This window comes from Thunnus thynnus, chromosome 18, assembly GCF_963924715.1.
Source record: "Thunnus thynnus chromosome 18, fThuThy2.1, whole genome shotgun sequence".
NCBI classification, from domain to species: Eukaryota; Metazoa; Chordata; class Actinopteri; order Scombriformes; family Scombridae; genus Thunnus; species Thunnus thynnus.
Genome location: NC_089534.1, coordinates 14,942,137 through 14,954,410, shown reverse-complemented (window position 1 = coordinate 14,954,410; position 12,274 = coordinate 14,942,137). Strand labels below are relative to the sequence as shown.

General features: G+C 40.2%; 1 protein-coding gene across 1 annotated transcript; it reads right to left on the bottom strand.

Moving 5' to 3' along the window:
* Positions 1-3,792: 3,792 nt before the first annotated feature.
* aldh8a1 (aldehyde dehydrogenase 8 family, member A1) lies at positions 3,793-10,152 on the bottom strand. Its single transcript, XM_067573036.1, has 7 exons — positions 9,792-10,152; positions 7,913-8,060; positions 6,092-6,247; positions 5,854-6,003; positions 5,451-5,707; positions 5,105-5,266; positions 3,793-5,015 (listed from the first exon to the last, which is right to left on the bottom strand). Exons 1-7 carry the CDS (start codon positions 9,936-9,938, stop codon positions 4,563-4,565), a joined length of 1,473 nt encoding a protein of 490 aa, XP_067429137.1. The 5' UTR covers positions 9,939-10,152; the 3' UTR covers positions 3,793-4,562.
* Between the last annotated feature and the right edge of the window lie 2,122 nt (positions 10,153-12,274).

Genomic DNA, 12,274 nt, shown 5'->3' with positions numbered 1-12,274 from the left:
CTTACATGCGATGTCAAATCTGCCAGTGAGGTCACTGAGTCATGAAATATAATCCTGGTTGTACCTGTGCTAAAAATAACAGCAACAAATAAATGGTCTGATTTCATCACTTATAGCGGTTGTGGCTATGACCCTATATCATATCTCTATTTTTCAAAGCAATCAATGACATGATGATGTATTTACACACACAAAATGGGTAAAAACACTGTGGATGTCTGCCCAGAGGTGATGTGTAACTTTGGTTCTCTATTGCATTATTGACAAATACACAGTCCAGATGGTGTGAAGCATAATTGCTGTAATTGATTTATACTCAGGATAAACACATGATTCAGTCGATTTGTCCGGAAGAAAAGATCTAGGCCACCACATTCTGGCAAGTACAGTGTGGCAGTGTTGTTCATTATCTTATTGGCCTGTTACATTAGCAGGACAAAAGTTCCTATCAGTAAGGAAATTAACTCCGACAAAGAAAGGCAAAAAGACAAAATAAGTGTGTGACTTTGCTAGATAAGCTAAGTACTGGAATTGAGGACAACACTCATAAATTACAGGTATTTCAGACCTTATGAGCAGATACAGGTGAGTTTGGCTCATAACTAAAACAAGTCAGAATCTCTGTCTGTCCATGAAATAATGCAATAGAAAAGGTGTTGCTTGTAGTGACAAACTTACAATTATCATCCAATCTTAAGATCCCACTCAGCTTAACATAGAGTTTTAGCACCATTAAGGTCATTGTTTTAGTTTTACAGCCTACACAATGACTGCAACCAGTGTAATCTCTGCAGTCAATTGAAAGGCAAAACAAATTTCATTATTATCAAAAAAAAAAAAACATGAATGAGAATGCACATAATTGTGAATACTGACTTGCTACTCAACTTTTACAGTCATGTTGTTTAGGCTTCATTTTGAAGCTGTCATTTTGTCTTTTCAGACTGATAAATATAGTGCACTCATTGACATGCAGCTGCAAACATTTGGCTTTCTGTTTCCAAATAACTCTCTCTCTCTTTTTCTTTCTCTCGCCCTTTCTCCACATACACACGGGGTTTCTTGGCTGAGTTTGTTTAACCTGCTTGAACTCAGCCTTTTCTCAGGACTCAGGATTCATCCCGGGGCTTATCTACCACAAAAACCCCAGGCCGCCAGCTCTGGAAAATTCCCTGAGCCCTAATGTGACAGAAGGCCTTGAGAGACGGGAGCACGGTGAGAGAAGAAGAGGCAGGATGTGAGAAAGAGCAAGCTTACCATGTGTGACACCTGACATTCAAAGAGAGAAGGGGAGAATTTAAACAGCTAAAAGAGGCAAATGCCACAGGCCACCAAGAAAACATCTTTTGACTCAATGAATAGGCGTACAGTCTGTAATTTGAGCTCTGATTTCAGATGTTATACCAGACAATGGTGTGTTGGTTTAAGCAATAAATGCAAACATAGCTCTTAAACTACAGAATCTAGGACACAAGGTCATGTCAGGATCGGATCTTTCACTTTCTGTCTGTCAAATTCAGTTCTTTAAATTTCAGTTTGCTTCAAAAGAATCTTTTTCTGTCTTTCTCTATCTCTATCTGCCTCACACACATGCATACACCCTTTTCCAAATATAAAATCTGATATTCCCTTTGTAAATTTATAATTGAAACACATAAAAAAGATAACATTTCACAGACTTATTGCATTGGGTTTTGGCCCAAAACCAGAGAGAAAACGGCTGTTGGCTCTGACTGTTCTCTCCACATACATATCAATGAGTACACCCTCTGCAGGAGGCCTATCACATCCCCGTAGCCAGCAATGAAAACAGATACTTTATGTATTCTAGATATTCCAGTTTCCTCTTGGTTATAAAATGGAAGGATGCTCTATTTTCATTTCTCCCTGTGCCCGATAAGTGGGGTGAAAGTGAAATGCTTGCTTTGGCTAACGCCACTGGCAGTGTCCTCAAAGTCACGTACTGCAGGGTGAGACCTACTTCAATAAGCCTTTTCCTTGTGAATGAAACATCCACAAAGAGGGAGGAGATGAAAGATAAATCAAGAAAAAGGGAGGAAATGAAGGAAAATGAAATACTTGCTGACTTGCTTTGTTCCCATTCTGTTTCTAAGATTACGACTTGGTGTGTGTGTGTGTATGTGAGTGGTGGTAGTGCAACTAAACACGTTGCTTTAGACCTTGTAACCTGTCTTTTGGGTGGTATCCATTTCATCACACGCTATGCTCTTGGAAGGCAGAGGAGTGCGCATGTGTGAATGCAATCATGCAGTGTGACATAGCACAATACCCCTTCCCTAGCCAAAACACAAGAGGGTGGGACCCACACACTGGCTCTGTGGTAAATGGCACATCCACATCACCAGTGGACGTGATTTTACACGTTCGCATTACAGATAGGGCGCTTCCCCCGTCTGCCCTCTTTTCCTCGACTGGCACAACTGCTGAATGATGCGGAGTGCAACATGTACACATACTCATCAGCATGCATGGTGCTCTGCCTGTGTCAGTCTCATCACACACTGCATTAAGTCATGATCAGATGTTTAGCAAGGAAAGGAAATGTGTGATTGAGGGGTGAAGAGGGTGCTGACAAATGCAAGAAAAATGTGATCAAAGGATGATGAAGCAAGCTGCTGAGGATGACTACTTGAAAGATTATTTCACCACTCAGCAAGAACCGGACGTGAGGTCAGTTGAAGTTGAAGTTACCTGCCATACTTTAGAGAATCATACATTTATGATGATGTGCATATTTTGTTAACAATGTTTTGTTTTGTTTTTTAAATTTGGTATGTCTTCACTACAAGGTTGATTTAGTAGTTATTCTGGAGCTTTCAGTCATATCACACAATCTTCTTTTTTCAATTCTTTCACCACTTTTGATCTCAACTTCTAAACCAACACAGACGGAAACTCCCCGAAGTGCTCTGTAAAACGGAAACTTGAACATTGAACAATTTGACAACAACTGGGCAGGCTCCATCTCCTTAAGAAGATTGTGTAATATGATCAAAAGCTCCACAACAGCTACTAAATTGACTTAACTGTAAGACTGTTTTGTCGACTACATCACCACCATTTTACAGAAAAGCATGTGTTAATTAATCAGGTGAAACACTATTTTACGTGATATGGGGACATATTTTTAGGATCTTTCACGTGTGAAATTTGTGATGTATTTGTGATGTCATAACATAAATTTCACATGGGACACAACTTTTGTGAATAAAATCATAATACGGGCAAACTGAGTTTTCTGACATTCCCATGTGAGATATAATATTTGACAAGGGAGATGCTATATTTCACATTTAAAATTTGTCTCCCATCAGACAGTCATCCAGTTCACTCAGCTTGCTGACATTCCTGATTCTCTCTCCAAACATTTTGTCCATCTACCACAAAGGACAGTTTGGCATCACCTTCCTTACGTCAGCAAGTCAGACATATAAACAAATCAATGAACTGTAGAACAGTTACTTCTGAGTACATCTGAGTTTGCGTGACGCAGAAAATTCTATAACAGAGCAGACTTTGACCAAGTATACAACCGTGACACGTGAAAAGTACAAAGTGTGCTGATAAAAATGTAAAACTTTGACTTCTTCATTGTCAAAAAATAAATAAATCTGTCAGTGGACCTGTTTTGCTTGTACAAGCCTACAGAGCCAACATACCAAACCTTTTACTGACATCGTGTCAGATACTGTCATGAGTTTCTGCATTCCACAGACAACAATGACATAACTCAGACTCTGCAGTAAACATAAAAACACACTGAACTACATGTGGCATTTATGTAAGGTGCTTTAATTTGGGACAACGCTTGTATGTGTTGAAAAACAACTGAACAAATTCCAGCACAGTCACGCTGTTCTAATGAAACTCACCTACAATGCTTTGGTTCTTGGTTTTGGTTAGCCTGAGGCACACATCAGATCTCTTTGTATTTACCTCCCTCACAGGACACTTTTTAAAATAATATTATCACTGTTTCTTTTCAGAATTATTTTACTTCTTACTATCATACAGGACACAAACCCGCAGTATACATGTATGAGGGATGTTGGATTAAGCTGATAAATTGTACTCTTGACTTCCTCTCGTAAATACGCTTGTATCTTGTCTGGTTTTACTTTGTCTGGTCTGTACTCATTCTAGTTTTAAGAGAAACTCTCACACAATTATTGCTTCATGTGTTTTGGCTTCAACAGTAGAAGATGATTGTACAAAATATTCAGCAAAGGTATTAATGTTACAGCATTTCGCATTGTGCATTATTTCCTCTTTACTAGACATTTATATTGGATCTTTGCTAGTTTTCTTATCTGTATTGCTCCAGTGTGACTTTCTCTGACCTTTGTATTCTACAAATGTGACCTAATTAAGGGCTCCAGTAATTTGAGGGGATGGGAGGAGAAATTAGTTGTTGAAAAATGTTGATGACGGAGGTTGTTGAATGTCAAGATAAACCTTCTCCAAATGTGTGCACCTACTTCTAACAGAAAATGTTCCTCTATTCATCCAACACATGCCTCTCCTGTCATCTTCCTTTCCTTTTAGTGTTTGATGGTGATACTCTTCACCTCTGTGAAAAAGTGGTAGGAATCCTTCCCTCCCTCCCTCCCAACACCAGAGTTCTTCATCCCTCCAAAGGGCAGTTTCAGATCTCTCACCAGCCAGCAGTTGGTCCACACCAGACCTGTCTGTAACCGCTTGGCCACCCGGTGAACCTTCCCAACGTCCCGCGACCACACAGTGGCTGCCAGACCATAGCGTACCCCATTGCCCTTGGAAACAGCTTCATCTTCTGTGTCAAAGGGGCTGACACAGGTGACAGGGCCAAAGATCTCCTCCTGCATTACTCGGGAGCTGTCAGATATGCCTGAGATGATGGTGGTCGGCATGAAGTAGCCTTTGCTGTTGCGCTCTGGGAGGTCCAGCTGGTCAACCCCTTCACCACAGTGGATGATGCCACCTTCGGATTTGGCGAGTGCTACAAAGCTACGAACCTATACATGAAGACAGAGAGGCTAATAAATATGAGTTAAGAAAAAAACACATCTTTCTAAAAGTTGTTTTTGACAATTTAAGTCACCACCTTCTCCAGGTGTTCTTTGCTGATGAGTGCTCCGTTGTTGTTGCTGGGGTCAGAGGGCAAACCGGTCTTCCACTTCTTAGCTGCTGCCACAAACCTCTCCAGGAACTTGGAGTAAATACTCCTTTCTACATAAATCCTACTGGTGCACAAGCAGATTTCTCCCTAAGAAGAAGAAGAAAGAAGGATTTTCATTGAAGCACAGGGTTCAGAAAGTTCTTCCCAGGCACCTACCTCAAAACAAAATATGGGTTTTGATTGCCCTCATGTGGACAAATAATTTAACTGCACCCTTATCACTGTTCTTCACACAGTTAGCATCCATTCAACACTTACACTCTTTTCTTACCTGGTTGGAGAAGCTGGAGCGAACAGTGGTCTCAATGCACTGGTCCAGGTCTGCATCAGCAAAAATAATGGCAGGGTTTTTTCCTCCCAGCTCCAATGAGAGCTTCTTACAGTAGGGGGCAGCCCGTTCTGTGATGCGCTGGGCAGTTGCCGTGGAACCCGTGAAGGAGATCAACGGGACGTCAGGATGGCCAACCAGGGCGTTCCCTGCTCGCGGGCCAGTCCCAAATATGATGTTGACTACTCCTGGAGGAACACCTGGAGAGGGAGAGAGAGATTTTTTAAATAGTAATTCTGTAAACCATAAACTCCCTTTATGGTTTTTCAAATAATTCATGAGAATATCTCTCTAACTTCTATGTGTATAATCTTGTGTTTCTTTTGCATAGCTGTTGTAGTCCTACCAGCCTGCTGCATCAACTTGCACATCATCCAGGCAGTCACAGAGGTCATCTCACTGGGCTTGGCTACCACAGTGTTGCCTGCAGCAATTGCAGGTGCAATCTTCCAGGTCAGCAGGTACAGGGGGAGATTCCAGGGGCTGATCAGACCAGCTACATACACAACACAACACAATTTAAGAACACATATAGCACAATTATATCCTTTACAGGTTTTAATGTGAATACATGGAGCTCTCACCCACTCCCACAGGGCAGCGGACAGTGTAGTTGAGGCAGCCCATGTGGTCCATCTGGCTGCATTCGGTGGTGTGGTGGAGCACGGATGATGCAAAGAAGCGGAAGTTGTACGCAGAGCGGGGAATATCCACAGTCCGTGCAAACGTTACTGTTTTACCTGTAATGTTGCATCAAATACATATAAATGATCAAAAGAGCAGAATAATACATCAATTGCTCAAACACTCCTGGGACGTTTTTGATAGTTTTGATATTCATCTTTTAAAGGTCACATATTGTGGAAAATGCACTTTTTCATGTCTTTTCAACATAGATATGCGTCCCTGGTGTGTCTAGAGACCCACAAAACCTTTTTCTCCTGCTCCATCTTTCAATAAATGTGTGTGCAAAAACACAGTTTAAATTTGGCTCCCTTTATGACATCATATATCATATATTCTGTTGAAAATAGACATCCCCCTCCAGCCCTTCAGCAGGCTTGACAGTCCCTGCCCAGTGTAAATATACTGAATCAAATTTTGAACTGAATCAAAGTTCTGTTGTTTGCTGCAAGAATGCCCCCCCATCATCTGAGGAAGTGAAGACCCGCTGGATTCACTTTATTTTTGATGGAAATGTAAACTGGAAAACTGTGTGTATGATGGATCGATACCGGCCGTCCATGACCCAACCTCAAACTTGGACGCTGTAACTTTTGCCATGTTTTAGCTGTCTTACTGTTTATTTAGCAGATTAGCCTGTTGAACCTAGCGTTAGCATGTTGCGTGACTAATATGGCTAGCGATGTTGGACTAATGTTGGTCTATTGAGGGACAGTCAAGAGAAACTGTGTGTTTGTTAAGCCAACTAAATAATGACAGACGTAGGTTGGATGGTGGTAACTGTTTTTTCATGTTGCTTTTTGTGGAACTTTGACCTGCAGCACTATCTCAGCTAGCTTTGTTATTAAATGTTGGCCCGTTCTGCTCCTTGATCCTCGCTGGTATGTGTATGTTGCTGCTGTAACATTATGCAAATGTTCTTGATAGAAATACCATGACGTTAACAATACAGATGTGAAAAAGAAATGGTCAAACTACAGGAATTCCTTTTTCTAGGCACATTTTGAATTAAGGCCTCTTCTGTACAAACTCAAGTACCACCCATTAGTTGCATCTCTCCATTTAATGGACTTAATATGGTGTCACCCATGTCCCTTATTGGACATTACACCCCCACCCCCCCCACCCCCCCTTGTCTCTCTGCCAGTCTGGGACAACAATAGGCCTGAAGCCACATGACCATATACCCAAACCATCTGTTGTAGGTTCCGCATTGGCTGATATGTGTCTGGATTTACATGATAGGGTATATGGTTATATATATATTTTTTTACCTTTTTGAGTTTTTTTCTGCTTCATACCTACCCTATTTAAATGTTGTTTGTAGTGTCTCATGATGACCCTGATGACCACAAGCCGAAACATGTTGGTCTAACAATAAAGTTGTTCTATATACTACAAGTGTTGCTGGAGTTTTGACCTGTTTAGACATTTTCCCTTCTCTGTGCACCTTGGAAGTAGCTGAAGTTGTGCCAGAAACCCCTATTCTGCTTCAATAACATGTTATCAGTCATCAGTCACTACTTAAACACCTAAACAGAAACTGCATATAAGGGTTTTAAAATGTTGGTGCCAAATAATATTAAATTCAAGGACTTGGACATGTTTAAGATAAACTAACACCTCTTGGTGAAATTGAAAAGAAGTCAGTTTGATCCACTGTTGCTAAGTAACTGATTAGCTGACTGACTGGTGGGTTGATACAAAACAGTTTAAGACACCTTGGTCTCTAGACTCAGCCTGGGCAAACTCCTCCAGGTGGGCTTCGATCAGGTCGGCTAACTTGTTGAGAACCTGCGCTCGCTGCTCTGGGCTGCGAGCAGACCAGCCAGGGAAGGCTTCGTTCGCTGCTGCCACTGCTGCCTCCACCTGCAGACAGTCATGCACTGAGAGATTAGCACATTGTTCTGCATGTCTTTCAGACATCAGTAGTTGCCAAACTGATGATCAGGCCTCATATTAGCTTCAGATAAACATCCGAATATCTTTTTGCACAAACAAGGATTGTGGATTTTGTCCCCTGTCACTCAGGCTACATTTGTAGTGCATTATGAAGGAGTCTCTTAATGGCCTGTAGGGGGCAACGGGGTAAATCAAGCCAGCAGATAAAATGAGCCACCCCTGTTAATCAAATTAAGGAAGTACAGTTCACATTATTGAATCCATCTTGGACTCAAGTACATGGAGAGAATGGTTAACAAACCAGAGTAAAAGAAATTTTTTTGTCATGCCAAGTGAATTCATCATGTTACTAAAAGTATCAGTCATGTATCTTAATTAAAATAGATAAGTTTTAGACATTATAACATTTTAATTTAAGTCAGTGTAAACTAATAAACAAGGTCTTAAACCTAGCATAATTGTGGATCTGAGCCAGTGTGAAACAGTTTTGTCAAAATGGAGATTGTGGGGTAAAATGTGCCAGTAATGTTGGGGAAAGTTGAGTCAATGGCTCAGTTTACCCCCAAAAGTAATATGTACAGAGTAACCTGAGTATTTAAGTATTATTTTCTGATATTTTAGAGACTAGAGACACTGTTCATGTTAATGTTTGATCATTATTACAAGTCAATGTTGATGAATAAATACCTAATTTTTGTCATTTTTATATCAGTATTTAGCAGTGGCACTATTTATGCCTAGAGCACTCAATTTACCCCATCCCCACGCTCATTTTACCCCTACCTTGGGGCAAGTTGTGACATAGGACTAACTTTTTTTGATGGGTCATTGTTCTAAAACCATAATAATAAGATAACTTGTTTTAATTTCCATGGGTATACAACAACCTGAGGTATATATAGTAACTATAATTTGAAATAAATACACTTATATTTTTGAGAAAAATCATCAAATTTAAAAAGTGACTCATGTTACCCCATTCTCCCCAATAAACAGGAGGAATGATCGGAGCATGAAAAATGTGTCAATGTTAATTTGGGCATCTGACTAGTGTTTTTAGACAGACTTGAAAATTTATGAACTTGTCCTTTAAAGTGTATCGATATGTGTGTTCAGTGTGTTTAATGATTACTTGACTGTTGACTCTGTAAAGAGCAAAGGTACTTCTCTGTCATAGTATAAGCTTTCTGAAACAGATGTGACACATTAGAATTCACTTTTCTCGTCCTTTCCTTGGCCAATTTCAAGTACTTCATCCAAAATAAAACCTGCCGGTAATAGCTCTTATGGCAAAATGCAATCCAGCACCAAATCCCTGCAATAAAGACTACCTTTGTAAAGTTTATGAGAGCACAGTTGTGGACAAAAACAGCATTGCAATCTGACACAAAGACAGCTGCAGAAATGAGTCATACAGACTTCAGCATGGCTCAAGACTTATTTGCCAAACACAGGGCAAATACACCAGTAGACCTCATCTATCCCTACAAATATATGATCTCAAAAAATACCACTGAGCTACACATCTAAAAGCCTCAACAAAAACTTGAAATTATAAGCTTTATAGAGGTATTACTACAGGCCTTTTGCAGCAAAGGAAAGTTCAATGTCAATACAAAAAGGTTGTTGCAGAGAAAGTACAAGATGCATAGTGCTGTATAATAAAAACAATCCTAAGGTATTATTGGGATGTCCCACCTCCTCCTCGCCACTGTCTGGTACTTTGCAGTAAACCTCTCCAGTGGACGGGTCGTAGGAGTCGATGTGACTCCGACAAGGGATGAACTTTCCTCCGATGTAGTTCTCCAGAACCAGGTATGAGCGCTGCTCCAAGCTTTTCGACATGACTGTAAAACTTAGTGCTACCAAACAAATACAACAAACTAAGAAAATGACAGGAGACTGGAGCAAGCGGTGTTTCAAACCTCAAAGAGAATTGAAACTGACCCTGGTACAACTACACCTCCCACTGCATATTTCACAATACACTGCACCGTGCTGTGCAGCAGTAAGTTGACTAATTATTCTCCCAGCAGAACACCTGAGTTCTCACAGAAGTGATCATTATATGATAGTTTCCAGAGCAGGTGTATAAATTAATTATACCTTTATTATTCCCCTCAATGCCGTAGACAAATGAGCAACTATTAAAAAGGTATGATAACTTGTTTTGATGGCTTAGATCCACCACGTGTAAAAAAAGAGCAGGAACTTACATGTATTTCAAACGTATTTTCAGTTATTTCCTGTTTTTAATTGAGACAGATAAGATGTGTTGTGCAAAAACTTAGATATCTACGTCATGTTGGCTTAAAAGTTCATCTTCAAAGGTCGTTCTTGACCTTGGAAACATAGTTAACAAAAAGTAAGATTGTGCTTTAACAATTTCATGACAACTGGGGCCAACTCCATCTACTGATGAAGATCATGTGACATGATCACCATAAGCTTGAGAGCAGCTACCAAATGGACCTGAGGTGAGATTGTTTTTCAACAGTTAGGTAGACCACCAGCCCTGTTGGAATAGCATTTTCACTCTGTCTCCTCCACCCAAGGCTCAGTGTGATTAGTTGAAGACTGTTAGCCATTTAAATGTAAAAGATTAACCCTTTTATGGTCACAGATGGACTGGGGCCTATCCCACCAATGCACTGAACATCACAGGTCTAACCCTCATATTTTATATTATATGCATTCACTATGAGCACAAGGCTAGGCTACAGTGGAAGGCAAGAACTTAGCTTTCCAAGGCTACATACTGTTCTCAAATAGACATACTGAGAAGTTAATAGTGCCTAAGTGTTTGTTTCAGGTTTGTGTACATGTGACTGCCAGTTTTAGAAAGTACTGATTCAGACAGGGCAGCATCTGAAGAGGAAGCCAGTGTATTACTCATCCATTTACAGAGAAAGTGATTCATCATCACAGTATGGGCCACCAGACATAGTATTAACAACGGCTCTTTCTTTGTTCTGTATTGTTCCCCCTTTCAGAGGTCTGTAGACACCTCAGACACACACTGGATGTGACTGCATTTTTAAATATGCTCTCATGCAATACAATACTGAATAAGGTATAAACTGATCTGTCAGTGCTGTGAATAAAAAGAAAGCATGTGTGCAGCTTTTAAGTTATTAACTGGAAATGAGTGGTGATCTTGCAACAAACTGAACACTGCCATCCTGTGGTAGCTGGGTGAACTAAACAATCTTTCTGTACTGTAGAAATTGCTCTTCATGAGGCCTTTTGAGTGGACTGTATCAGGACACTTGCATGAACGTCATTAATATCAGCTAGCAAATATTCCATTAATTTCCTCAGGTCAGTGTCTGTGAAGGCCTACTTCAGTCCCACCATTGTTCTCTGATAATACAGTTTCCCTTTGACTGGAATATGTCATTATTTATGAGACCTTTGCTCCTGTTACATCATATAACTTTGCAGTGTTTGTGGCTGATGCGCAGCACACCAGACAGCAACTCTGGTAAAGGAAGTTATAAAAAGGTAGCTGTACAAGTGAGTCATACTAAGTTGAATATAAATTGGGAGTGCATCTGTGTTGACTGTCAGATAACATAACCAGACAGAAGATAAAATGAGACCAAATAGTCATTGCTAGTGCATTACTCACAAAATATGCCAAATCATGTACAGTAATGCTGAAAAGTAAGAAATTAAAAATCCTAACAACATATGCAAATCATAATGCTACAGAGCAAAACTAAGTGCAAGAAAACACATGAACCCTAACATAAACTACACTCTAACAGTCGGATCAACACAATAGCATGTATTGCAGGGCTACTGTATTTTATTGTATGCTGTTTCTGTAATTCTGTCCATTCTGTGAATATCTAACCTTTACCAAACTTTTAATGTATGCACACTCACTAAAGATTGCTCGTTGTTAATCAGAGACATAATCTGACAATGGCTTTGCACATTTATGTAGGTGACTAACAGCAAAAATTTATCCAAGAACCCACCCCGGAAACTTCCACAAAATGCAAACATGGTGTCAGTCATCATATAAACCTGTGCCTGAATGCAATAAATCTTTTTATTTACTGCTCTACTGCCTAATTTTTGTCATGTCCTCCCCCTGTGTGTCACAGTTACACCTTGGTGGAGTTTTTGCAGACAGGCGGGTTCACTTTGTGATAACTCCTGAATTCTCATGA

What these genes read in the sequence shown, in the direction of transcription:
- aldh8a1 (XM_067573036.1), bottom strand. Translation starts at nt 9,938, where the DNA reads ATGTCGAAAAGCTTGGAGCAGCGCTCATACCTGGTTCTGGAGAACTAC. An exon ending in CCGCTGCCCTGTGGGAGTGG is followed by an intron (nt 6,004 to 6,091) that starts GTGAGAGCTCCA and finishes TTGTGTATGTAG; the next exon opens with CTGGTCTGATCAGCCCCTGG. An exon ending in CAAGTTGATGCAGCAGGCTG is followed by an intron (nt 5,708 to 5,853) that starts GTAGGACTACAA and finishes CTCCCTCTCCAG; the next exon opens with GTGTTCCTCCAGGAGTAGTC.